The 24,475-nt window shown below is 50.9% G+C and overlaps 15 protein-coding genes across 15 annotated transcripts; 9 read left to right on the top strand and 6 right to left on the bottom strand.

Annotated features, from left to right (window-relative positions):
- Positions 1-3: 3 nt before the first annotated feature.
- K489DRAFT_395779 (WD40 repeat-like protein) lies at positions 4-1,827 on the bottom strand (the record flags this gene model as incomplete). The annotated part of the gene is made up of 2 exons (XM_033606854.1): positions 4-1,615; positions 1,666-1,827. 2 exons carry the CDS (start codon positions 1,825-1,827, stop codon positions 272-274), a joined length of 1,506 nt encoding a protein of 501 aa, XP_033457632.1. The 3' UTR covers positions 4-271.
- Positions 1,828-1,869: 42 nt separating this feature from the next.
- On the top strand, positions 1,870-3,398 carry K489DRAFT_382529 (PCI-domain-containing protein). The gene is made up of 2 exons (XM_033605391.1): positions 1,870-2,273; positions 2,328-3,398. Exons 1-2 carry the CDS (start codon positions 2,009-2,011, stop codon positions 3,332-3,334), a joined length of 1,272 nt encoding a protein of 423 aa, XP_033457633.1. The 5' UTR covers positions 1,870-2,008; the 3' UTR covers positions 3,335-3,398.
- A 706-nt stretch (positions 3,399-4,104) lies between these two features.
- On the top strand, positions 4,105-4,809 carry K489DRAFT_395782 (uncharacterized protein; the record flags this gene model as incomplete). Its single annotated transcript, XM_033606855.1, has 3 exons — positions 4,105-4,360; positions 4,426-4,518; positions 4,733-4,809. 3 exons carry the CDS (start codon positions 4,105-4,107, stop codon positions 4,807-4,809), a joined length of 426 nt encoding a protein of 141 aa, XP_033457634.1.
- A 1,593-nt stretch (positions 4,810-6,402) lies between these two features.
- K489DRAFT_382531 (uncharacterized protein) lies at positions 6,403-7,147 on the top strand. The gene is made up of 2 exons (XM_033605392.1): positions 6,403-6,444; positions 6,580-7,147. The coding sequence occupies exon 2, from the start codon at positions 6,803-6,805 to the stop codon at positions 6,983-6,985; it is 183 nt and encodes a 60-aa protein (XP_033457635.1). The 5' UTR covers positions 6,403-6,444; positions 6,580-6,802; the 3' UTR covers positions 6,986-7,147.
- Positions 6,888-7,817, top strand: K489DRAFT_382533 (uncharacterized protein). The gene has a single exon (XM_033605393.1). The coding sequence runs from the start codon at positions 7,223-7,225 to the stop codon at positions 7,547-7,549; it is 327 nt and encodes a 108-aa protein (XP_033457636.1). The 5' UTR covers positions 6,888-7,222; the 3' UTR covers positions 7,550-7,817.
- A 557-nt stretch (positions 7,818-8,374) lies between these two features.
- Positions 8,375-9,129, top strand: K489DRAFT_372379 (uncharacterized protein; the record flags this gene model as incomplete). The annotated part of the gene is made up of 3 exons (XM_033603331.1): positions 8,375-8,692; positions 8,792-8,912; positions 8,984-9,129. 3 exons carry the CDS (start codon positions 8,375-8,377, stop codon positions 9,127-9,129), a joined length of 585 nt encoding a protein of 194 aa, XP_033457637.1.
- Positions 9,130-9,328: 199 nt separating this feature from the next.
- On the bottom strand, positions 9,329-10,745 carry K489DRAFT_382534 (uncharacterized protein). Its single transcript, XM_033605394.1, has one exon. The coding sequence runs from the start codon at positions 10,373-10,375 to the stop codon at positions 9,668-9,670; it is 708 nt and encodes a 235-aa protein (XP_033457638.1). The 5' UTR covers positions 10,376-10,745; the 3' UTR covers positions 9,329-9,667.
- A 152-nt stretch (positions 10,746-10,897) lies between these two features.
- On the top strand, positions 10,898-11,456 carry K489DRAFT_37330 (uncharacterized protein). Its single transcript, XM_033603410.1, has one exon. It carries the CDS (start codon positions 11,019-11,021, stop codon positions 11,322-11,324), a length of 306 nt encoding a protein of 101 aa, XP_033457639.1. The 5' UTR covers positions 10,898-11,018; the 3' UTR covers positions 11,325-11,456.
- Positions 11,457-11,618: 162 nt separating this feature from the next.
- K489DRAFT_411842 (uncharacterized protein) lies at positions 11,619-12,564 on the top strand (the record flags this gene model as incomplete). Its single annotated transcript, XM_033607858.1, has 3 exons — positions 11,619-11,883; positions 11,955-12,193; positions 12,253-12,564. The coding sequence occupies 3 exons, from the start codon at positions 11,619-11,621 to the stop codon at positions 12,562-12,564; spliced, it is 816 nt and encodes a 271-aa protein (XP_033457640.1).
- K489DRAFT_37350 (uncharacterized protein) lies at positions 12,425-13,487 on the bottom strand. Its single transcript, XM_033603426.1, has one exon. It carries the CDS (start codon positions 13,334-13,336, stop codon positions 12,647-12,649), a length of 690 nt encoding a protein of 229 aa, XP_033457641.1. The 5' UTR covers positions 13,337-13,487; the 3' UTR covers positions 12,425-12,646.
- Positions 13,488-14,317: 830 nt separating this feature from the next.
- On the top strand, positions 14,318-14,688 carry K489DRAFT_296325 (nucleic acid-binding protein; the record flags this gene model as incomplete). Its single annotated transcript, XM_033600315.1, has 2 exons — positions 14,318-14,398; positions 14,461-14,688. Coding segments are annotated over 2 exons (309 nt in total), but the record flags the coding sequence as incomplete, so codon positions are not given.
- A 1,465-nt stretch (positions 14,689-16,153) lies between these two features.
- Positions 16,154-18,622, top strand: K489DRAFT_37460 (uncharacterized protein). The gene is made up of 6 exons (XM_033603546.1): positions 16,154-16,868; positions 16,930-17,199; positions 17,253-17,296; positions 17,378-17,384; positions 17,439-18,026; positions 18,105-18,622. Exons 1-6 carry the CDS (start codon positions 16,284-16,286, stop codon positions 18,342-18,344), a joined length of 1,734 nt encoding a protein of 577 aa, XP_033457643.1. The 5' UTR covers positions 16,154-16,283; the 3' UTR covers positions 18,345-18,622.
- A 986-nt stretch (positions 18,623-19,608) lies between these two features.
- K489DRAFT_411846 (putative FAD dependent sulfhydryl oxidase Erv1) lies at positions 19,609-20,293 on the bottom strand (the record flags this gene model as incomplete). Its single annotated transcript, XM_033607859.1, has 2 exons — positions 19,609-20,104; positions 20,169-20,293. 2 exons carry the CDS (start codon positions 20,291-20,293, stop codon positions 19,609-19,611), a joined length of 621 nt encoding a protein of 206 aa, XP_033457644.1.
- Positions 20,294-21,089: 796 nt separating this feature from the next.
- On the bottom strand, positions 21,090-23,429 carry K489DRAFT_433315 (uncharacterized protein). The gene is made up of 6 exons (XM_033608510.1): positions 23,002-23,429; positions 22,781-22,942; positions 22,560-22,726; positions 21,536-21,628; positions 21,289-21,473; positions 21,090-21,223 (listed from the first exon to the last, which is right to left on the bottom strand). Exons 1-6 carry the CDS (start codon positions 23,072-23,074, stop codon positions 21,184-21,186), a joined length of 720 nt encoding a protein of 239 aa, XP_033457645.1. The 5' UTR covers positions 23,075-23,429; the 3' UTR covers positions 21,090-21,183.
- Positions 23,430-23,479: 50 nt separating this feature from the next.
- Positions 23,480-24,473, bottom strand: K489DRAFT_382539 (Thioesterase/thiol ester dehydrase-isomerase). The gene has a single exon (XM_033605395.1). The coding sequence runs from the start codon at positions 24,442-24,444 to the stop codon at positions 23,962-23,964; it is 483 nt and encodes a 160-aa protein (XP_033457646.1). The 5' UTR covers positions 24,445-24,473; the 3' UTR covers positions 23,480-23,961.
- Between the last annotated feature and the right edge of the window lie 2 nt (positions 24,474-24,475).

The raw sequence follows: 24,475 nt of genomic DNA on the forward strand, positions 1-24,475 counted from the left end.
TGACAGTTTGCTCACTTGTTATTGGTTAAGAGCATTTACAGTATAAGATTTTCTTGACGCGGATGAATTTCGACACCTCGATGAGAGGTTTCTCGAGTGCACCTGAATCGTGTTTGATGGAATACAGCCAAAGATCATTGATCGTGTTCTGTGTAGCTACGCCCTATACGCCGTACACCCAGTGCTCAACCTCATGCCAATAAAACGCCATCGCCATGAGAAAATTGGAAAGACCCGCCGCCGACACGCGAAAGCCACCAGGAAAGCAGACCTATTCTTCAGTGGCAAGTATCATCTTCTCACGTTCACTCCTTCTCCTCGTCTCCTTCCGACGACTATGCTTACGCTCATTCTCCTCCCTTCGCTTGATGCTCTTCAATTCGACTTGCTTAATCTCACCCGCCTTCTTCACAACCTTAGGCACATGCCGATGCCGACCGATGCGACGAATCTCGGGCATATGCTTCCATCTCTCTTTCAGCGCTTCATCGTACTCCAATTTCTGTCGCTCGCGCGCAGATTTGATTCCTGTGCGCTCTGACGCATGCGCTCGCCATAGTCGAATATTACCATCGTCGGATCCGGATAAGACGTAGGCGGAGTCGGGAGTAAAGGTGCTGGAGAAAACGCGCTGCATGCGTTTCGTGTGATAGACATCGCGACTGTGGCCGCTCGTTTGTGGTGTCCAGAGACGGATTGTGCGATCGTATGAGGCGGATACGAGTTCTTGACCTGTTGGGCTAAAGTCTACATCCATCACTGCTGAAACGTGATCCTTGAGGACATTGAGGGCTCTGCTGAGGTTTCTCGCGTCAAAAAGATAAATATTGTGGTCTTCATTGGCGACTGCGAAATTGAAGGGCTCAATGGGATTCCAAGCGATGCTGTTACTTGACATAGTCAAAATGCTTCGATGAAGCGGTGAAGAAGTTCGTAGATCGTAAAGAACCACTGAACGGTCATTTGCACAACTGGCGAGTAGTGACGTTTCGGACTGATTGAAGGCCACCGACGTAATAGTGTCAACACCCGTAGGCCAGGCTAGTGTTTGTGTGGGTGTAGTCGAGGGACGAGTCATGTCGTAGAGATGAACGCTTGACGAAGATGCTGTCGCGAAGACCATTCCGTCCCGGTGAATGGTGAGTCCAGTGAACGCATTTGATCCTAGCCATGTCGCTGCAGGAGCGCTTTTTCCGGGCGAGTTGTAAGGGTCGTACAACTTGACCGTACGATCTGTCCCACAGCTCAGCAATTTGCGATCCCTCGTCCAACTCATACCCTTGACCAGATTGTCATGCGCTTGTGTCTGCCAGACTTCCTCCCGACTTGGTAGATCCCATACTTTCAGGACTCCATCGCCACTGCCACTTGCGAACCGATCGAGCGAGGAGGGATCCTTTGCCAATATGTAAACACCATCGACATGTCCTCTTCCTAGCTGTGCGACAAAGGGCGCCGCGAACATGCGCTCCAATTTTGTCGCATTGAGTGCTCGAGTGTATTCTCGGGCTCGTTCGAAAGGATGCAGTGCAGGGTCCAGATTCCGTGGTTGGCGCGCAACATCGCTACCAGGTGTTTGGTAAGAGCTGGTCGCTCTTGACAGTGCTTTTATTTTCTGCGAGTGATCAGTAATTGATTGTAAAGCGCAATCGTGGATGTCCTCACCATGATGTGGTCATTCTTCGTATCATTAACGCAGAGTTGTAAACGATGATGATGCTCCGAAACTTTTTGGAAATCTTGGAGTCCGTGCATGAGTTTAGCACCACGGACGAACTTTCCGGCGGCAGGTAGGCTGACTAAGCCCGGAGGCGAGGGCTGTCGCATTTGCAGGTGATGGAGCACGCGCCTCACCAGCTGTCGTGTGGTACCTGACAAGCCATCACAAAACCATCCACCACAGAAGTGCAAAGCGTCACCATCGGCCAACAGCCTTTTGCGTCAAGGTTTCCGATATTTACACACATCTGTCTTTCCTATTCGCAATACACATTTCATCTCGAACAGAATGGCAGTCGAGGACAACAGCAAGAGGTTAGAGGAAGCGAAGCAGCTATCCAAGACTGAACCTCAAAAGGCAGAACGAATCTACCAAGAGATCCTTTCCACTCCACCTGGCACAAATGAAAAGGCTGTCAGGGAGTTTGAAGCTGCTCTGATCGGACTCGGCGAGCTCTATCGGGATCACAAGCGCACTCAAGATTTGGCCAACCTCATACAGCAGACAAGAGATGTGCTTACCTCATTTGCACGAGCAAAGACTGCGAAATTAGGTATGTGTGACCTTTGCGAGATGATCTCAGTTCATTTCGACTGATCAGTTTTAGTTCGTCAACTGCTTGATCTCTTCACAGCCATTCCAAACACCACCGACATCCAAATCAGCGTTACCAAGTCATGCATCGAATGGGCTGTTTCTCAGCGACAGGGATTCTTACGGCAGAACCTCGAAGTCCGCCTTGTTGCACTACACATGCAAACTCAGTCATACTATGACGCTCTCACCTTGATCAACAGCTTGCTAAAAGAGCTTAAGCGTTTGGATGACAAGCTGGTATTGGTGGAGGTCCAATTGCTCGAGAGCAGAGTGTACCATGCACTTGGAAATTTGCCAAAAGGACGTGCTGCCCTCACATCAGCGCGAACAAGCGCAGCTTCAGTATACACGCCTCCTCTCCTACAAGCCAACTTGGACATGCAATCCGGACAACTCCACGCGGAAGACACCGATTTCAACACTGCTTTCTCATATTTCATTGAAGCCATGGAGGGCTATCACTCGCTAGATGAACCCATCAAAGCGACATCCGCGCTTCAGTACATGTTATTGTGCAAGATCATGCTCAACCTAAAGGATGATGTAGATTCGCTCATGACGTCAAAGCACGCCCTACGCTATGCTGGCAAGAATTTGGATGCCATGAAAGCTGTAGCCCGAGCCCACAACAATCGAAGTCTGGAGGAATACGAGCAAGCGCTGCATGCTTATCGGTACGAGCTGGGTAGCGATCGCTTCATTGCATCACATCTACGACGACTGTACGACAGCATGTTGGAACAAAATTTGATCAAGGTGATCGAGCCCTTCTCTCGAGTTGAGATCAGTCATGTTGCAGACATGGTCGGATTGGATGTGGCACAGGTGGAGCGCAAGCTTAGCCAGATGATTCTCGACCGAGTCATCGTCGGTGTGCTCGACCAAGGAAAAGGTGTGCTGGAGGTGTTTGAGGAAGCGGAGAAAGACAAAGGGTATGAGGCGGCACTCGACACAATTGAGAAGCTTGGGAACGTGGTTGACGTCCTGTACGCCAACCAGGCCAGTTCGCTGGAGTAAGATTGGAGGATCCTCCATAGATGAAGCCATGCAAGATCAAAATGACTAAGAAATAATGCCTGAGGCACGAAAGCCATCAGACCTTCTTCCTACATATCTCAGTGCTTGGTGCATGCATTGCGTGCGTGTTTCATGCTGATAACGTCAATCGACGAGATAAGGGCGCCGTCCAAATGAACGCCTTCCAAGGTTGTCAGCAGAATCGAGCATTGAATACGTGGGCTGTCTCTGACGTCTACACGTTATCTTTTTTGCCCCTCTATAGGCTAGCGGCGACGGCCCGCGGCGTTCAACGTATCCGAACTCGGCTGAGATGGAAGAAAGGTGGAAAGCCATGATGATCTCCGCTCCACTTCCGCAGTGAGCAGGCAAGACCAATTCTAGCCCTCCTCACAGACCCTCGGTGATCCAATACTTCACGTTCTTGGTAATACTACAACACCTAGGAATTCTAAAAAACGCTGTCACGTCGGCTACTGATACAATTTTCCACCATCAACCTACATTCACATCAGCACTACTACCAGCAGCAGCACTACTCAATCTCACCGCTACATATACCTCGACCACAGTTCATCATGTTCAAGCGCGTCATCGCTGTCGCCCCGGCGCAAGCCAGCAGAATCGTCAGCAGCACTGTCGCCAGCGCTCGCCCTCAATTCGTCCAGAGCCTTGCCCCAGCCGTCTCGACCGCATCACAAACCGTCGTTCGGAGGTCATACCACGAGAAAGTCCTCGACCACTACAACAACCCTCGCAATGTCGGTTCAATGTCGAAGAACGACAACGACGTTGGCACAGGTCTCGTCGGCGCACCGGCATGTGGCGACGTGATGAAACTTCAGATCAAGGTCGACCCGACCAACGACACCATCACCGATGTCAAGTTCAAGACTTTTGGATGTGGCTCGGCAATTGCGTCAAGTAGCTACTTGACGGAATTGGTGCGAGGCATGACGTTGGAGCAAGCCGGTCGAATCCGAAACACAGAGATTGCAAAGGAGCTTTGCTTGCCTCCAGTCAAACGTGAGTATTCTGGACGCATCCCAGTATGGCGAATGAAGGAATAATAAACTGACGCGACCACATAGTTCACTGCTCGATGTTGGCTGAGGATGCCATCAAATCAGCCATCAACAATTACTACACCAAGAACCCCAAGGCTAAGCAGACCGACCTTGGCGGTACAGGCGCTTCCATGCCCAAGATCGAGATTGAGAAGCTTCCTGCTGACGCCCCTATGTCGGCTTCAGCTTCGGCGTAGATTTGATCAATTCAGAGCGAGGGAAGAGTTGGGGCGGTTGAGTTGAGATATGTTGTTGTAGTGACGAAGGGGGGATGAAAATGTGTTAAGATGCTCTGCGTGGCATCAATTTGGGCGGCAATCACATATGCCAGGCGTTTATGGCGCTGATGTATCCAGGGAGAGGCGCAATGTCGAGGATGCACGCCGTCTCTCACTGGGACCACTTTGATTCGAAAAATTATTTTATCAAACACAGAAAACTTGTATTACCACCATAGCCAGATCATACAGGAACACGTTCGTCTGTCACGCAGGTTCTTTGAACTGGTCCAAGAACGGTGGATGGGTCAGGCCCATTATCACTCCAGGAAGTACTCCACTAACCATGATCGTGATGCGAGAAGAAGTGATACCAGCCATTCAGCATCGGCGTGTGAACCCCTCTAGCACGTCGCCTTCTCACACGTCGTCGAGAACACCGCTCCTGTCCTAGACGGCCAGCTACCGGACAGTCTCCAGATTGTGGCGCTTCTGTCCCATCAGTCACATAGCACAATCACTGAAGCTCGCCACCCGCCTGATGTCATTTGCTCCGCGTAAATTATTACGCCGATCGGATGTTTCCGTCGACCCGTCTTGACTCCACTTGAATTGTCTCGTCTCTGGTGAGCTAGCTGTGCCAGCCTACAAACAGTCTCGATGCCATCCATATCGACTCGTCTGCGAGCTCCGTCACGTCTCTTCCCGCCAGCTTATGAATAGTTCTGTCACGTGACAGTTTCTGCCATGCATAACATCAAAATTCATCATAACTCCGTTGGTTGACAAGGATTTATTTTAAGGTTAGTCCTGAATTGAGAGATTGCATTTGACGCCGATCTCAGTAATGATTAAATGTTAGAGCTTTAGTAAATATCACGGGCGAGCGTCGACAACAGACATACATGTGCAGAAACAGAATTTTCGAGAGCGCGCCGTCATGCTGTCAGATGGGCAGTCAAGCCGCGCTCCACCACGCTGAGAGATGTTGTCCATGCAAGTCCCGCGTATATTCCTCAAAAAGATAGCCATCGGATATCGTCACTTCCTCACCATGAAGTGCATGATGGCGAGGGCGATGGAAATGGTGATGTTTGTCGTGTGTTATGGTTGCAACAATAGACCGATGTACAATATTCCATCACAGGGGCACAACAGAGTAGCGGAGCGTCTGCGCCGCCGCAGGAAGAACCTCTCGCCGTGCCGCCATGGGAGTCTGTCTGCAAGGATCTATACGAGAGCCAACATCCATCATTATCGCTGACGCATAGCCTGGCTCTGTTTCACTCGGAAGACTGGCCCAACACGTCTATGCACCTGCTCTACTCACCACGCATGCCGGCTTGGGTACGTAGGACGCCGACGCGGATCCAATCTCTACTCGGGATCCACCCTACCGTACTGTACTCTACCTGGTCGAGAACTCGCTGAAACTACCCAGCCCATGGGAGGCACAGACGGCACATACATGCGGCCTTTGATCGGCAGCCTCATCCCTTGATTGACAGCCTCATGATGATCGACGGCCTCAGCGATTGCAGTGGTGGTACATACTGCTTGGTAATCTTGTGTTGCGCTCGCCTCGCTCATCGCGCACGCATGATGTATCCTGCATGTCAGCACATGGTTTGCCCACCATTAAAGTCTGACGAACGCCTTCAAATCATGGCTTTCTGTCTGTGCGAGGACTTTCTTGTCGACGGTGACTTTTTCACAAAAACGCAGCGCTTCCAATCATGCAATCTGCAATCCAATATCGCCGCCCGCGAAAGGTGGTCGGAGAACGTTGGTCATGGTCGTGACAAGCTCGAGCTTCTGCAGGATCGTAAGTGACCACAGGTGATGCGCCGAGCTGCGAGAGCGGGATAGAGGAGGACGAAAAGCATTCAGGGAGAGAATGATTTGCGGTCACGGTCTCACGCCCAGTCGAAACTTATCTCTGACAGGAGACTCGCGCTAGGCCATGATGACACGCAAGACTGAATTACCCAGGCAATGGATGGCTCGCCCACCAGATTAAAGACCTATTTGTTGAGCAAGGCTAAACGGTCTTCATATCCAGGGTCAGAACGGAAGCCCGCGAGCAAGTCGTGAGGTAGGTTGGCACGCTGTTCCAGTTCAAACATGCTTGGATAGTGCTGATTTCACGATAGCGAGCTCGTCAAGCACAAGCCCAACGCGTGATGAAATGCGCTGGAAAACCTGGCACTTCGAACGCGGACTGGTGCGAGGACCACAAAGTCGAGACAGGTCGCTTAGACGTCCTGGGCGTGCTAACTGTGGTGGATTCGTGCTACGAGCTGAGAATCCACATCACCCGTTTAGGCTCTGCTTGCATGTACACATTTAACGAGGAAGAGTTCTAGACTCGTCCTCCCTTCACCGAAGAAGACCCCTTCGACGAGATTTCATGGTATACACGTACCCGTCTGCTCAGCGAACGTTCGATCCATCACTGTCCCAATCTCCTTTTGCTATGAATTCGTGTGCGCATTGGAGCAGACATTGATAGAGCGACCACATCGCCAAGCTGCTAGGCATTAGCAAGATCACCGAATCTACCAGTGCTTGATTTGTAGTAGGAGCTATTCGACAATAAAGCGATGAAAAAGACGCTGAAAGTTCCACAAAGGCGTTGCGTCGTGGACGGCACCAAGCTGAAAAACAAGCTGGTAGCGTATGACTATGGGGTCAAGGATCTGCGCGAGGCGTTGGAGAAAGTCATTCAAATTCTCACGGCGACGTACGTCGAGGAGTTCGCCGGCGCATTGGCTACTTTCACCGTGCAGGCTGCGTGCCTGTCTGGGCGCAGCTGCGTCGTGTTCCAGATGCGCAGGGTCAAGCCCATCGTAGGTTTGGACGAATACTTTCGATTCTTCTCCATTTGTTCAGGTTGCGCATGCACCATAGATTTCGTGCATGAGAAGTAGAAATGGACGCATAAGCCGATTTTATACACATCGCAAGGAAGGCCACCGTAATGGAAGAATCGTTCACTTGAAGGAGAAGCGCAGAAGCCATGAAGCTCATGACCACAGCAGCCAAAGCCACATTAGCCGCCTGAGGAGCACCACTTCGGCTGGCGTTCGAAGATATCAAATTCACTCCTGGAAGAAGTGCCCGAGTCCCGACAGTGATGGTGTCACCTGAGCGGAATGGTACGCTGCTGGCGCCAGGATCACTCGTGTACTGACAGGTTTGGAGCCTGTGAAGAGGAAAGAATACATTGGTAGTTTCACTTGTACAACAACTGCGGTGGACTCCAGATGCAGAAGGTTTGTCACGTGTCCGTCATGGAGAAAACAGCATGCGGACGGGCAAGCGTCCGAGCAAGCAGGACGAAAATAGCGCCCCGATGTCACTCTTTTCGTTAGCCCCGGATCTACTTCCCACCTATTATCGACCCGACATGTGCACACCTGCACAATCGGACCATCCCACTCTGCTTGACGTCGCCGCCGACCCGAGAATTGGGAACGTAATAATCGGCGCCTCTTCACTGCTGCATCATCACGATGCTGTGGGAAATGCTACCTTTACGGTGAAGGAGCAAGGCTAACCATGCAACAGTAACCCGATCATCCTCGCGCTTTCCCGTTTGACAGTTGTAGATTTTGGATTTATATGTTGGGCTCTCCCACCATTATTACTCTAATTACTTTTTATCCAACGATATCATCATACTTTTTAACAAGCTCTAGTATTCCCTGCGCAAACTGCCTCGATCCCTGCATCACCAACCATCAGTCATAAACATGTTCTTCAATACCGTCCTCACCGTCGCGCTCGCCAGTCTCACAGCCGCGGGACACGCTCCTCCCTCCTACTATCCTCCGATCAAGCAGAACACCTTCAGCTTGGCGATTCGCGTTGGCTATGGCGACGACGCCAAAAACCTATCTCTCGCCGCCAGACCTGCAGCACCTGCCTCAAATTCTCTCGTCTTTGTAGGAAGCGGTGAAGCACCTGCTACCGTCGGCACTCCGATATACGTCAACGGCACAAGTCCCACTGCGTCTCTCTTCGCCATCTATACCGACGGCCAGACTTATGGTCTACGTGCCGCCGATGTGGTGAGTCTCGTCACGATCCTGAAGCCCTATGATTCAATATCATAACATCGATCGCCATCAATCAAATCATGCCTCTTCGACATCTCTGACATCAAATAGGGAAGCAATTACGGCCTCGTGACATCCGTGCTTGGTACCAAGGGCGACTCCGACCCCAACTGGTATGTCGGAAATGGCGAGGTCTTCCACAAGCTTTTTGCAGGCTCAAATCTCCTCATGGGTATGTCAATATAGTCTAAATCCCTGCCGTGGAATGCAGTCACAACGCTAACGTTTCATCCCGCGTCGCAGCTTGTAACGCCACATTTGATGGTGAAGTCAAGCCTGTCTTGAGCTTCGGCGTCATCAACTCCAACGGAAGCATTCCCTATGGCTGTCAGTACACTCGCGTCTTTCAGGTGTGCAACCAACGTGGAAGCAAGGCTACATGCACATGAGGAAAGGATCAAATGGGGAATGACGCAACTTCTTTCGCAGCGTGGCTTTACAAATTGTTTGAATTGTTTGCATTATTTGCATTGTTTCGATACCTCTTCTTTTTCCTCTCTCGAAATTTGATAATGATAATGAAGCATACCTAGGTAGAAATGATACGAGTACTCAAACTTTCTCGATTACGTTACCATCTAAGGCTTGGTTCTGTCGACTCCTTGTCAGGATGTGTCATAGTGGTCGTCACCTCCCTCGCAAATTAGTACCAGACACGAAACGATGATTCACAATTACAACCGCGCCTTGCATGAACATGTAAAAGATCGTGAGTATTCATAAAGACATAGAAGAGTGCTATCAAAACAGACATGATTGTGTTCTTTGAATGAAGACACATTATCTCTTGAGTTGCCAGAAAGGACATTCATAAGTCTCGATCCATTTCAGGCGTGCCGCCAATATCCATCATCTTCCCGTCGCGGGCGTTATGGCCATTTCCATCAAAGCAAGATATCAGGGCGCTTCACCAGTAGAGCGGCAGTCTTACGAGGATTGCTCGCGCTCAACGATGTTCCAGGGCTGAGTGGAGTCGGGGTCGCGTTCAGCGATGTCCCAAGGAGTAATTGAATCGGGCTCACGTGCGGCGATGTCCCACGGTGTGGTTGAATCGGCTTCAGCTTCGCGTGTGGCGATATCCCAAGGCTGAGTTGAGTCGGGCGTGCGCTTCAATGGGTTCACGGTGTCTGGATTGCGCTTCCAGGGATTTACAGTGTCGGGGTCGCGCTCGACGATGTCCAAGGGAGTCACGGTATCCGGATCGCGTTCGACGACAGATTTCCACGGCTGAGTGGAGTCGGGGTCGCGCTCGGCGATGTCCCACGGCTGAGTGGAATCAGGGGCGCGCTCGGCAATGTTCCACGGCGTGACTGAATCTGGCAAGACATCCTTCTTTACGAAAAATTCCTTGGCTGGGGTAGCAAGGGCATTTTCGCGCTGCTGTTCAATCGAAGGTTGTTCACCTGGATGAACGCAATACGGCGCCATGATGTATGCGTCGGCACAGGGCTCCTTTGCAAATGGGTCCTTGTCGAGAAAGGTGCCACGCTCGGCAATGTTCCATGGTGTGACAGTATCCGGTGAGGCAGCGCGCTCTGTAATGGCCCGTGGACCGACAGCTTCTGTTCCGGTGGAAATGGGGGCCGCATGGGCATATGCACTCAGCGTTGCAATGGTCGCGAAGAGGTAATGCATGGTTGGAGATCCCGACCAGGCGGTAAAAGAAAGTCGTGAAGAAAGGGTTCTCTTGGTTCAGGCGAGGCAGTGTATCTGCAGAGCAAAATATGCAAGCAATGTACTGTATGCGAGAAGAGGACTGGTTGTTGTGGTACTTGTATATTCTTCATCGTTCAGGGCGGCGCATGTCGACGGATATATATCTTGGCCTGATAGACCCTCGCAACGGACCTTTCAGGCGACAGCGATGTCATGCTTGCGAGAGGGCCGCGAAAGAATGCTTTGCCGCCTTTGGCCCCGACTGTGACTCCCTTCCAGAACGCGAAGCCGTTTCAAGAGCTCGTGTGAATGTTTTACCTTGCAACCTTTGGCTGGGAATGTGTGTCCTGGAAACGGACTTGATTCACTCATAGGGCTAATGTCCACCCAAAGAATGCGGCGCATGGCTCGTGCGGGGCGGGTTCGCTTGGCCTACATCGAGCGCCCTGGAGCCCTGGAGAGGGCGGCTCAGCTCCAGTGAGACGTTGACATAATCGGAACCAGAAATCGGAACCACCCAAGAATGATCTTCACAGCGCACGAGACGTTCAGATTGTTGTCTCAATGGCACGCGTGAGGCTGTCTGAGTCACTTCTACCAAATATTCGTTGATTTTGTCGAGATGCCGCGTGGATGGCAGGCAATCAATACTGATGATCGACACGGCGGGGTTGTTCACTCATCACACAACTATAGCGTGGTCATGTCGATCGTCACTGGCGCACCCAATCAACGTTCATGTAAATTTGGACAAGATGAATTAGGAACTACGGGGCGGGATCAGGATCAATGTTTGGCCCCATGGTGGGCTATTTGGGTGACAGTGACAGTTGTGGCAGTGTCGACCATGGTCGGGCGGGTGACGTGCAGACGACATCCGAGACGGCACAGGTGTCAGTTGTACCAACATCTCCAAATCGAGACGTGAACGAACGTGCCAATTGCGTGTTCGCCCTATTGAAGGACGATCGGTCGTCGATGAGACTGACTGCGAGAGTGGTGTACGAGTCAGGCGTCAATCTCACTCAGACCGGGATTGTTCATGGATCTCAAGATATATTCTTCGAAATCAACAATACATTGCCTCCATCGGGTCGCTGGTAGAAGACACGTGTTGATCGTCTTATTTCCCGTACCCGTTGAACTCGAATGATATTTAACGATATTTTGTCTGGACTTTCTCTTTGACATTATGCAAAAAGAACATCCCCGAATCCCTCATATGGAGCCCATAGCAGATAAATTGCTGGCCTCGACGCAGTCTTGGGCCAGTGCAAGAGCGAACGATGTAACCGAGCAGGATGTCGAAGAAGAAAAAGGTCTGCTTCACACACTAGACTTTAGAAAGGATGCAAGACACACGAAAGCCTCTAGCACATCCTTAGCTGTTGCATGCGGGATCCTGCTCATCACGATTATTTGCCAAAACGTCTTCTTGTTCGCATCCAGCTCTCGCTCTGAAGTTCGGCTCCCAGCTTATTCCAAAAGTACGATAGAACTCCATGTTCTCTTCTGTGCTGCAAATCTTGGACTGAGCTAACCATGAATGCCTTTCTAGTCGGTTTGAGAAATGTGAAAGATCAGGTCCGTATCAGTGGTATGGTCAGCCAGTACTGGAACATGGACGAACTTGAAAGGTCGACGGAAGCGTGGGAAGCCATCCGAGCAGGCCATGGCGTTGTGGCATTGACGCCCGAGTTTATCGCTGCCCACAATCTGCCGGATAGCATTCATTCCAGCGAGGATCCGACAAAGAAATTGTACGCAATCGAGTCGTATCACATGATGCATTGTGTCGTAAGATGATATCCATTCCCTAATGCTGCGCTAGCACAGCTGCTGACAGGGATCGTTAGCAATGGCTTCGTAGAGGGTACGTCGCGCTGAGGACAGGCGGTATCGATGAGGATCATCCCTTGGAACATGTCCTCCACTGCTTCGACACTCTTCGGCAAAGCATCATGTGTCAAGCCAATGACGAGCTTTTGACGGTAACAGGCCACGGACACATGAACGGCTATCATCAGACTCGACAGTGTCGTGATTGGGACGCACTTCGGGATTTTGCGACTGCCAACTCGGCATGTTATTACGATGCACCCACCGGCCCGGTATGGGGACGTTGTGACAACGGGACCGACGGTCTACCCACCGCGAGTTTGTGGTAAACGACTTGGAGAAAGAAATCCTTATTTGGAGCGAGATCGAACATACAAGACCAGGGTCAATTCAGATCCGCTTCAGACCATTCTACCGCTTGGCTTGAGCGATCTGAGACCATAACAAGCAGGCGGTGGCAATTTCGAAGGCTTGCACCGTGTAGATTGTGCCTCGCTGCCACAATCCCTTCACCTTGGTCCGTCCATTCAGGATGAAGATGATGATGTTGAAAAGACCACTTGAGCCAACAATTGTGAAATATCGTCGCAGGTTGGGGTCGGTTTCCGCTCGTGCAAGCAGAATGGAGCTCAGGTTACCACCGATCATGCTCATCGCTCCGCCGATCGAGTGCCAGAATACGGACTTGTCCTCGTGCTCGCGAGGACCTCCGGGGACAGTTGCGAACATTAACATACCCGCCGAGTACGTTAACGCAGCGACGCCGCGGCCGATCACCAATGCGCTGCCAGTCTTTTCGCTGGGAGTCGTGGCACGCAAAAACGCGAGATTTCCCACGGCGAAAATGATTGCTTTGGCGTAGAAAGCATATTTCATGAAAGACGCGCGGGTTGAATTGACTTTGCGGCCATGGGGTCGCTCTGCAAAGGGATATGGAACAGCCAGATCGCTTGTGAAGTTGCCGATGTAGCTATACGATGGATAGTAGCCACGCGAAGCCCAATATTCGGCAATCCACCAGATTGCAGGGCCGAGTGTGAAGCAGGAGGCAGCTAAAGGCGCGCTGGACTCCAGCTGAGGTGCAAGAATGCGAGGCGGCATTGTGAATGGAGGTGCTGGATGAGGAATGCTGTTTCACAACTTAGAATGAAGGGGCAATCTTGTGTAAGAGCACGCGAATACAGCAGCCGTCTGAAGCTCTTTGACGAAGATGAATCTGATATCTTGAGAGAGTTCACCGCCCACAAGAACCGTGAGGATGGGTTATTAAGTTTAAATATGTACATAAACATGGCACACGAAAGCTGTCTGCCGAGGCTAAGCATTAATAGCGTGGTGCGGCGTAGCAAGCGACCCTTTCCATAGTTGCCTGCTTCATAGCAATGCGCAATTGGCACATATTTGTCTGAAGCAGGTTCCAACGTTGTTCACGAATGCTATAGATTCGGAATTTGATCGACGCTGGGAATTCGCCAAACTGACTCTACTGTGACATATTGACCGGAATGAAAGTGGTAGGCTGTGGACTTGACGACAATGGGCGAGCATGGGTACGGTATACTCCAGTTGGCACAATAAGCTGATTAGATACGGAGGGTGACACGGCACATGTGGCTCTCTGACAATTCGCTGATTGCGGCGAGTCAGGACACCTCCGAAGCCCTGATTGAGCACTCATTGTTCCTCGAATAGAGACATTTCTTCGCGGTGCAGTCCTCACGCGATCACCCATCATCTGCGCCGCCATCAGCATCAATCATGAGTCGAACAATCTCATCACTTCCAATCCGGGCAATATCATCACGCAACCAGCAGTCCTTGCTGTGGACTTGTCGAAGATGTCTGGCGACCCAAGCTGAATCCACCACCAATCAACCAGAATTCTCTCCTAGCCTCCCTTCGAGCCAGCGTCGCAATGCCGACGGCAAGATTGTTCCATTACAAAGGAGGGACTGGCTCCTCAAAAAGCCATTGCCTCACGCCATTCCAGGCAAACGCCTGGCGCATACCACCACAGATCTCCTACCTCCACAGGAAAAAGCACAGCGGGACAGTGTTCCCAAACAAAAGAGGACCGTCGGTGTGGTCATCAGCGCGGGATTGATGGACAGGACTGTGACTGTTCGATTACCAGGCCAGGTGTGGAACAACCATATCAAGAAGGTAGGAAATTATGCCACGCGACCTTGGGCTACTTTGAGAGTCAAATGTCTAACAATCAACAGTGGTTTCGCAAAGACACGAAACATCTTGTTCACGATCCAAATAATTCTCTTGTCACTGGCGATGTGATTGAGCTGCATGCAGAGCAACATACTAAGCATGTTGCTTACGTGGTTGGGGCAATCGTTTCACCATTTGGCAAGCCCATCGAAGAACGACCACCGGTCCCAACAGCAGATGACAGACTGGCTGCCTATAAAGAGAAACGATTTGCAAAATACAAGCGAAGGGCGGAGCGTGCAGTGCAAGTACCAAAATTGCGCGCTGCGGCAGACGCAGGGGACAAATTTGCGCGTATAAAGCTCGATCAGATCCTAGCAATGCAAAGCGGAATACCTCAGAAGAGAGACCCGGCATCGACGGGAACAAAGAGCAAAACCGCTGCTTAGTAGAGAAGTGTCAACCAACGACAAAAATCTGCGCGCCAACGTATCGGTCACATTCGACCAATGATATTGGTTAGCCACTGGAGAGCTCGAATTCAACGGGTCTATCATGGGTGCGATAAGCACCCGATACGCTGAACTCCGCCAAGCTGGTCTTCACGTTGCTCGGAGTCAAGTCGTAGCAGTGTGTGCAGCCATCAACAGTCGCCCATGTCCTTGTTGACAGAGCTAGCCGGTACCTGCAAAGGGAGTCTTACGACCTCTTCGATAATCAAGCATTTCAATTTCGAATTCTATTGCATCGATCCCCACGCAGTGGGAGACTCCCGCTGTTGTATAGCACAAGACTCCGATCGGTCTTCATCCACCGGCAGCATGCGCCATGGGTCACACCACACGTGGGAACTCCTGGCAGCTTCTTTACTTTACAGACGGGGGCGACTAGAGTGTTCTTTGATGGTGAAAGCCACGGCGCATAACAGCGAAATAGGCGTCCAGTTTTGTATGGTGGAGACTGTCCGGCAGATGTAAACTTACCAGGTCGCATCAAGCATTATCACATGTAAAATATGTATTCAAGAAAAGCTCTCATATTTGTTGATGGCGATTGGTCTGTCCCTTGGTCTGTCCCCTCTTCCATCGTAGTGCTACATCTTTTCGACCGGTGAGCTTTGTGGCGTCGTTCCAGACCTGCGCCATCTCACCTGCAGTGAGGCTTCTGTATCTGCTCGGGCGCTCATGCAACCGATGTTCTCAGCCCCCGCAAGATCCATGCAGATGGTGTGATCCTGCGAGAATGCAGCACCTTCCTTATCAACAATAGCTTCTGCTCGCCAGTCGCTCTCAGCACGTGGGAAGGAGATGCGCAGATTTCGATCGAATGTCGCGATACCTCGATACATGGTCTAATACAGATCGTCGTCGGGTCAAGATCTGTTTCGCAGTGAATACCTCAACGTTAAAGTCTCATGACGCACGGCATCGTTGAAGCAGACGAAGACTCAACCAGTCACGGTCAAGAATCATTCGCATAAGACAGTGTATGCATTGATCAACCACCCTTGGCCATTCCTCCACAAGCCCTGTCGCGCAAGTGTGTTCCTCTTTGAAGGACAGCTTCTGACTGCCATTCATGGGCTGCTGCCGATGTACGCCATGCAGCTCTCTCACCATTTCCATTGTCTTCGCAGGATTCCCGCCCCATTGATGGCTGGCAAACCCCTGGTACAAGACTGTGCAGGGGCGAGGTATCCTGCGCGATGCTCTGTGCGATCATCGTAGGTGCAGGACTGCACTCTCTGCCTGACAGCTCGGTGTGCGACCTGGGCGGATATCATGCAAGATATGAAGGGATCGAGGTCCCTGCGCGTTTGCGTGAAGAGACCACTCCTTTCGATCATCCTTCCTAAAGAAACGACTCGTTACATGACAGCTGAAGCATGTCATCCGAACGACACAACACCATGAAAACTCAGCGTAGCAGACCGAGTTCCCCCAAGACTTTGACAGCTGCGTTTTCACACATCGCAAATGATGCTGCCCAGCGTATATACAGGATCGCTTCCAACTTGACGCACGCGATATTCGGTGCCGTCCTGTTGATACCCGCCGTATCAGCCGACAGTGATTCTGTCACAGGATACGTCAATCTGAACAGTTCCGAGCCAACTTACGAACCGTTCACAGCGCGACCTGTGGACAACAGTACATTTGATGGTCAGAAGATATTGGCCGATGTCAACAACTTCCTCTCCAGTGACGGTATCAAATACAGACTCTGGAGCGATCGCGCCGCCCAGATTCGCGCCGGTAACAGAGGCGAATGTGTTGGCAACCTCTCACTCGCACTGAGTGGACTGGGCGCGGCATATCAAGCAAGCGCTGCTGGCGCGACAACACTCTTGACTCTTCTTCCCACTGCGGGTGCTTTGATCGGCACGCCAACGAAAGAGCTATGGATTTTATATAAGCTCATGCCCGTTGCGGGAATCTTCTCTATGGTCTTATCTCTTGGCGGTAACATCGTACGACTACCATTCTATACAATCGGCATCTGCATATAACTCAATACTCACGATAGAACAGGTTCCGTCCACCGTCAATGACTATGAGAGCATAGACTCTGACCCTCTGAATTACAATGCCGAGATGGCAGTGGTTCCAGATAGTGAAGATAAAGAAGCTTTCGAGGACGCGCTTGAAGAACGCTTGAAGGGCGTTCATGAACACGAAAAACGCTTCCATATCTTCGCCCATCGCGTTGCGGAACGAGCCCAGCTCCGTCACGGCAAGCGTAGGAGCGGTGTCTTCACGTTTGGCATGATCTCACAAGTGTTGCTCATCACCATCATCTTGGTACGATTAATAACGCTACTGCTCGGAAGATTTCAGCTGACTGATCTCAAAAGGTGGCATGTTGGTTCATGCAATCAGGTGCGATCGTGGTGTGGTGGTAAGCCTCCTCTCTCTCTCTCTCTCTCTCTCTCTCTCTCCTTTAGTGATACTTAGACCTGCGCTGACATGATTTCTATAGGTGTGAGGTATGCGCAGTCAAAATCAAACAATAGCTTGGCATGTGGCTGACCAGACTCTAGTTCAAACCGTTTATGTGGTCTTGGTACGTTTGTGTTGCGATCAGCTCCATCATCGACTCCATCGCCGGTGTCCCATTCACCAAACAGTGGACAGTTCGCGTCTCTCGTGCGCCCAAGATTGAAGTCAGCGACGATGCACCATGGGTAATCCCTGATCCTGAGCACCCTGCTGCCACGACTCCTCGGCGGACAAGCTACAAAAATCCTTCAGTATCCGAAGACCCCGTCCTTGAAACGTCAGAAGGTTTCGAACTCCAACCGAATCGGCATACATCCAATTTTGGAGGCAGCTTCAACGGCTATTCCAATCCACGTTATACATCAGTCTCTCAGCAATACCGCCAACCCTTCATTCCACGTGGATCAATCATCGAAGGTCTACAGAAGGGGTACAACACCACCGGCCGTATTGTCCTGCAAAGCAACAAAGGCTGGTCCGCCGCCAACGATGCCTTTTACGTCATCATCGGCGTCCGAGGCGTTTCCAACGCTCATGCTATCCTGCGGATCTTCTCCAAAGTCCTATCCATCGGCGTCTACACTGTCGGCACGGCCATGTTCGCCTCCAGTACGCTGACCACCATCCTCGTCGCCGTCGTCGTCGCGAGTATGGTCATATCGTCTGGCGTCTTTGGCCGTGTCACAGCCATGTGGATGACGTCGGAGCTCATGAGGGATCGACCTTTGCTGAACGCGCTGGCCAAGGACAATCGTGAAGCCGAGATGTATATCGAGGCGATGCTGCGTCAGCCAGATATGGTGTTCGAAATCCTCGACCATGTCATCATCGATGGCCGCTGCGTCAAGAGGCTCAATTGGTTCCGTTGGAGCAAGGTGTTTGGTGTCATGGCCCCGCCGTTTGATATCACGAAACTGGTCGTGCCCGGAGTGTTTCATGGCGTTTGAGAAGATATGGACTTCGCGAAATGGATTTTGTGGATTGAACATTTTATCAGGATTATTTTTTAAATGTACCCAAGGGAATCAATCAACAAATATGGATGCAGACACGACATCATTTCACAACATCCGCAAACCTGCAGCGCAAATCGTCTCCTTGTCATGCCTGAATTTCTCCTTGATCCTCAATTCGTCCCAGTAATTCCATCCGACCCTCGATCATCACAGTGCTCTTGGGTCGCCTTCTCACCACGCAACCTGTTCCAGAAAGAAAGCATCCCTCTCACTGATAAATCGATCAAGTTCGGTCGACGGTCTCGAGCCGAGGAACTTCTCCAACGCCTCCTGAAAGCTACACCACTGATGTTGTAAGCCTTCCTGTATCTCCACCTCTGTCATCTGCAGCGCAACTGTGTCCTCGACGACTCATGCTCGATAGCAGTAGGAGATCTTGTGTAAATCGTTCCGCCACTATTCGCACATGGCGAAATGATGATTCTTCACGCGCAATTTGCACCCGGTTTCTTCGAAGGCTTCACGTTCTGCTGCGGGCACATGGTCCTTATAACCTTCGATCTCGCCGCCTGGGAGCTTGAAATATTGTCCCCATTCGACCTATGTGATGGCAATTTGATCTAGGTAGTTGCGAAGGACCAGTCTCACCGCTTGACGTTCGATGTGTCCTCGCTGTTCTTTGGTGCCGATGACTCTTGTGGGGACTGATGATTTCGACATGGTCGTTCGGTCTTGGGTCATTGTGGAAATTCAACGCCAAAATGGAAGAAAATGTCGGGCATTTGCAACGAAGCGGCCAGGTCTGCTTTGTGTAGCCTGTACGGGGCATATTCCGGACTTCATTCCTGTCTGCTGAGTTCCGAATTTCGTTTTTGCTTGCTGCCTGCGGCCCCTCAGGCAGACCTTTGGTTACATAGGAGCACATATGCAGTACTTCCATAGGTCACCTGTCGAAATAGGTCTATCATGTTGCCTGTTCGGCGTTCTGGAATGAAGTGGACGCTGTGATCTTTGCCACTGTAGGTTTTATGGACCATGCTTGCAAGGCTGGGCAAATTTCGTCACTCATAAATGTTAAATGTTCCTTGTTGTACCAACCCTCTTCTCTGAGTTGAGTTCCCCCCTTCTCTTGTTTATACATATCTTGCCACCTTCAGGACATGCTGCTCTTGCGATTTCTCTGGCAATGCCTCACCGAGACTACCCATGCCTCCATGGCGTTCAATCATTAATTTGTTGATCAATCTACCGTCACTCAATCACATCTTCCGTCCTTCCACCCCGTCCTCCATCTTTCCTCCCATCTTGAACAATCGAAGCTCTTCTTCCCAAGCTTCACATTTACCGCATTGTGCGCTTCGCAAAGCCACTGACCAAATTCATCTCGATTGCTCACACGGGGTGCATTTCCGCTCGTGCTCATCCACGTCCGGAAGTCATCCGCGCACACCCAGCAAGGATACACTTTGCTGAAGAGGTGCATGAATTGACGTGTCTCGGTCTGTTGGGTAGGATTGGGTCGTTCGGGATAGTTGGCGGCGAGAGTGTGTAGGAATGTCCAGGTAGAGCGGCCGAGTTGCTCGACATCTGGAGGACAGTCGGATGTTCCGATCGTCATGGGTGCTCGTTGCTGTGACGCTGTGGATGATTTGTTCGTGGTCATAGAGGCGAATGGCGACGTGCTGTTGCTGCCGGACGTCGTCTGCTTCATCATCGATTTCCATGCGGCCCCAGATGTACATGTTCGGCAACTGAGCAAGTCATCGGGTCAGCTTCATTCCAATTCGTGTTCAAATAGGCTTCTCGAATACTTACGGCTTTCCATCGGGACCCAAAACGACGCCATTCGGTAAGGGTGCCCCAGACGTTGTGCCAACGGAATTTCCATCCTGTGATGTCTTCTCGTCGCCATCAAAGGACGGTAACGGCGCTCCCGTCATGCTTTCAACTGCGCATACAAATCTTGCCAGGATGGGGAAATCAAATGCAGTGATAGGCATCTCGCGCCAACATGTTCGCAATGACGCAGTGCCTGTTGTTATATGATTTCCGAGTGACGAATCGGAATGTGTCGGGAGATCCGTGCTCCGGTTCGATCGTGACAAGCTTTGGACCGGGCAAGCGGACGGAGAAGTCCACAAGCCCTACCGACCGAGTGGCAAGTGAATGTTCTCGGAGTCCATTCCGTACCACAATCATCGCACCCAATCATCTTTGATGAAGACTTGTATCGAGAAGGTTGCAAAATGAACGACCTATTCGGCTTCTGCTCTACTGGGTCTGATAAGCTTCTACTGACGTGGACCATGCTATTCAACGTCAGCGGTGTTTCGCCCCATTCCTGTCGAGAATGTAGCCTAAATTCGATGACGCCCGTAGCATTAGTCACGAGTGACAAGCGTATTGAGGATTAACAAATCGAGAAGTGGACGTCACGCGCTCAGTCACATCACAGGCTCAGTTTCATTCAACATTACGAGGACCAGCCCCAAGCTGTGGCTGGGATTCGTTTCGCTTGAGACAGCTTCTGAATCCGCTTCACTAATGTTCGTTGACGCGAGATTGAAGGATGAGTGAGGCGACAGTACGATCTCGACAACAGTGAGAACAGTCATTAGCGGAGAATGTACCGCGCCACAGCTCACTCATGGCCTAGCTGTCGATCCAGAAGGATAGGATCGTTCATGGGAAGCGGTCTTTTGCCAGCCCAGCCCACACGTCATGCAAATAAAAAGTCTTGTCGAAGAATGCAGTATGCTCGATTTCCAGCACTACAAGCCTAACCACGCAGCCCATATCCCGTACGCCACCATAAGAAAGACATGATCGCTTAGAACACGAGAGCGGCACCCTTGGTCTTCTTGTCACCACTGTTTCGAAGATTGTCAGTCCACGGTACCTCAGAAGTCGCGATGATTTCCATGTGATCACGTACCCCAACTCGAAGTGCTTGCATCGCTTGAGCGCAAGCTGTGCCTTGGTCTTGCACTGTGTGCATTCTAATCGGAGCACGACCTTCTTTGTCGTCTTTGCCTTCTTGTGGAACACGGGTTTCGTTTGACCTCCGTAACCGGATTGCTTACGGTCGTAACGACGCTTACCCTGGGCGAAGAGGGAGGCCTGGATGATACCAGTTGTAAGCATTTGAAGTGCATGCATCGTTCGCTTTGGGCTTTGCCTACCTTGCCGGCCTTGTACTGGGTGACCTTGTGCTGGGTGTGCTTCTTGCAGTCCCTGCCCTTGCAGTAGGTGCGACGAGTCTTGGGAACGTTCACCTGGGAGAAGTAAGTCAGCACATTGTCGTGCTATCCGTCTATGCCATCCCGGTTCCGATGGTCGTGTCCAGCCTTGCATTCGCCGCGCAACTTTTCGCCAGAATTCCGATGCAACGCGTTTCTCGCCATCCCTCGTTCTCCAAATGTTTTCCGAGTGACATATTTTCCATCACGCAAGCCATCGTGCTTCGCCTCATCCAAACAACTGATCGGTCCCTCTCTTTCTGTGACCGGTAGGTTCGAATCCTTCTTATTATTTTCTTTGGCGTCGCCAGCGAGATCGGATGCACTTCAACTCCAGAAAATCGGAATAAGCTGAATATTTGCTTACCATTTTGACTGATTTCGTGAGTCGTGATGCTGGTGATGTATGCGGCTATCGTACTGGCTTCGTCGTGGTCGTGCTTTTCGAGAGTGTGGGCGTCGCAAGCCAAGACTTCAGAACGCGGAACGGTACGAGCCGCTTGAGAGGTCCGGCGCTGATGTAAGCCCATCGCGAACTCTCTGCTCGACTTCGCCAACAGCCTGCTTCCTCTTTTGTAATGATGGGCCTGAAATTCCAGGAAACAATCCTGAGGAGATTCAACACTGTACTGAGGATGGGGCTTTGGGATCACATGTCGCCTGGTTGGTTTTTGAGTTCTGCTTCACAATCATACAAGTAATAAGAAAATCCTGTTGAAATCGCAGACGTCTTCCAGCCTTCGCTTACGTCCATGCTTGAAGATGAGCCCTACCTACTTTGAAGAGCATCTGTTGTCTGCGCGAATTCTATTCAAACAATACCGCTAAATCAGTACAAATAGAAACAACTCGAGGCATCAAAGCATCATGAATATAAGACAGCTATCCCACCCAGCACAGCTCCCGTCGCAGCGAACAAGGCCCGATGGACATTTAATCTCGCCCATGTTTGGATAATGTCTTTGACCTCTGAATCTTTGGGTGCGCTCGCAATGCCCTCGGCTTTTGCTTCAAGAGCCTTGACGCTAGCATGCATTGGTCCCAGTGTGTAGGGAACGATCATTGGAATACTGATAGCTGCAGCGATGTACAGGTTTGAAACCGCGAATGGAAATTTGCTGTGAATTCCGCGTGCTATAGACAGATGTTAGTAGCCGCAAGATTGAAGTTCTGACATGCATCTCTTACATTGATATGCGAGAAATGCAAATGCTGTGGAGCAGACAACCGCGAATGGAGGCATGCTGGCTTTGCCGAGTACGTATAATTGTTTCCATTGTCGTGCTGCTAGGTTGTCCGGTGCGAGCATCACGGTTGGTACACCAAAGTATGTGAAGGATGCTATGAGACCTGCGTGGTGGACATGGGTTAGACAAGCTTATCTTGTAGTTGTATTGCTATCCACGGACCGGTGAGGCATCCTGTGCCCGCAATCGCGATCAACTGCACCGCTGGAACAACTTGTTGTAAATTGGAGGTCATATCGACGAATTGTAAGTTGGTATGAAAGTCAATGTCTTTGGGTGATGATAATGTGAGTAAATGAATTCGGTTTTCCTGATCGTATGAAGGAAGTGGTCCTTGATGTTTCTACAATTCGTAGATATCTAGATGGCATGGGCTGTTATATATTACAGTGTTGATTGCTCCTTCTTATTAGATGTTTCGCACTCTTCCCGCATGCAGGTGTCCTTCAAGTCCGTATCGTATCGGTGTTTCAAGCGCTCGAAATTCCCCATCCGTCGGATATTTCAAAAATGCGGAGCTAGTGAGGCGCGCGCGGGTTCAATTGTAGCCAACCCCGGACAATCGCGGCGAGCTCGCTCCGCCAATGCTGGGGCGCCCAGCTGGACATTGGCGTTTACGTGCGATGAGTCTTGATGTTGTACTGTCTTTGTCTAAAGTTCGTCGAACCGCAACATCGCGGTGCTGGAAATGGCTGCAGATCGTATTTAACAATGATGAGGGACAGTCATCCGTACTTCACGCCAATTCATAGGGCCAGCTTGCTACGGTCGGTGAAAAGATAGAAGCCGCGGGCAAGGATGTCATCTACTACCTATATTCTTCAGTAAAAATGTACAGACACAGTTGGATAAGAATTTGCGCGGAACACGTCTTGTTATACACGAATGCGTATGCGCAACCGAGCAATCTATGGTGATGTGTTTGATATGTAGTCAATCCAAATTCCCAGAGGATCAAAGCTTTCGCTAATCAATGGTTTCTAAAAGAGTAGACAGTTGTTCTACCCAGTCCGAGTGAGTCCAAGAGCATTCAAAGAAAGTGTTATTCATGCTGGACGCAAAGAAGACTGGGCGTGGTTCAGCATAAGTCGGGGGGCTATACTTGCACGGATACGAGACTACCTATGATCCGGTCTTTACCTCTGAGCCTTTCACAAACTTTGTATGGGTGCCAGCAATGACAATCTTTCCTCTCGCACCAGTCGCGGGGTCATATTTGTAGATGATCACTTTGGTGAAGGCGAGGTTGCTCCCTACACGGTCGGCTATGCCTTCGATTTCCACCTCTTCTCCGGCTTTTGCTCCAGACTGGTAGGTGACGTGAATATCGACACTGACGCCGGTCGTTGAGCGCAGGTCGTAAGTTGAAACGGCCATTCCACCCATCCAGTCAACGATAGTAGCGGAGACTGACCCATGTAGGCTCTGGCCATGATTCATGTGATCTTGGGTGAGCTTCAGGCGCGCCACGACGTGTCCTTTCGAGGCGTCGACAATTTGTACAGAGCTGAGAAGAAAAGCATAGATGGGACTGGCTGGCAACTTGGTTCTGACAAGTTCTTCCACGTGCGCATGCTCAGGTGATTTGTCCGTTATACTGGCCATCTTGTAGGGAAACTTGGCTGGGAGGTGGCTG

Source organism: Dissoconium aciculare, assembly GCF_010015565.1.
Source record: "Dissoconium aciculare CBS 342.82 unplaced genomic scaffold K489scaffold_10, whole genome shotgun sequence".
Lineage (NCBI taxonomy): Eukaryota > Fungi > Ascomycota > Dothideomycetes > Mycosphaerellales > Dissoconiaceae > Dissoconium > Dissoconium aciculare.

Coding starts and splice junctions, on each gene's coding strand:
- K489DRAFT_382529 (XM_033605391.1), top strand. CDS start 2,009: ATGGCAGTCGAGGACAACAGCAAGAGGTTAGAGGAAGCGAAGCAGCTA. Junction 2,274..2,327: donor AGCAAAGACTGCGAAATTAG/GTATGTGTGACC, acceptor GATCAGTTTTAG/TTCGTCAACTGCTTGATCTC.
- K489DRAFT_382531 (XM_033605392.1), top strand. CDS start 6,803: ATGAAATGCGCTGGAAAACCTGGCACTTCGAACGCGGACTGGTGCGAG.
- K489DRAFT_382533 (XM_033605393.1), top strand. CDS start 7,223: ATGAAAAAGACGCTGAAAGTTCCACAAAGGCGTTGCGTCGTGGACGGC.
- K489DRAFT_382534 (XM_033605394.1), bottom strand. CDS start 10,375: ATGCATTACCTCTTCGCGACCATTGCAACGCTGAGTGCATATGCCCAT.
- K489DRAFT_37330 (XM_033603410.1), top strand. CDS start 11,019: ATGCCGCGTGGATGGCAGGCAATCAATACTGATGATCGACACGGCGGG.
- K489DRAFT_37350 (XM_033603426.1), bottom strand. CDS start 13,336: ATGCCGCCTCGCATTCTTGCACCTCAGCTGGAGTCCAGCGCGCCTTTA.
- K489DRAFT_37460 (XM_033603546.1), top strand. CDS start 16,284: ATGTCATCCGAACGACACAACACCATGAAAACTCAGCGTAGCAGACCG. Junction 16,869..16,929: donor TATCTCTTGGCGGTAACATC/GTACGACTACCA, acceptor ACGATAGAACAG/GTTCCGTCCACCGTCAATGA. Junction 18,027..18,104: donor GTACGCTGACCACCATCCTC/GTCGCCGTCGTC, acceptor ATGACGTCGGAG/CTCATGAGGGATCGACCTTT.
- K489DRAFT_433315 (XM_033608510.1), bottom strand. CDS start 23,074: ATGACCTCCAATTTACAACAAGTTGTTCCAGCGGTGCAGTTGATCGCG. Junction 22,943..23,001: donor GGGCACAGGATGCCTCACCG/GTCCGTGGATAG, acceptor TCCACCACGCAG/GTCTCATAGCATCCTTCACA. Junction 21,474..21,535: donor CCCAGTACAAGGCCGGCAAG/GTAGGCAAAGCC, acceptor GGTATCATCCAG/GCCTCCCTCTTCGCCCAGGG.
- K489DRAFT_382539 (XM_033605395.1), bottom strand. CDS start 24,444: ATGGCCAGTATAACGGACAAATCACCTGAGCATGCGCACGTGGAAGAA.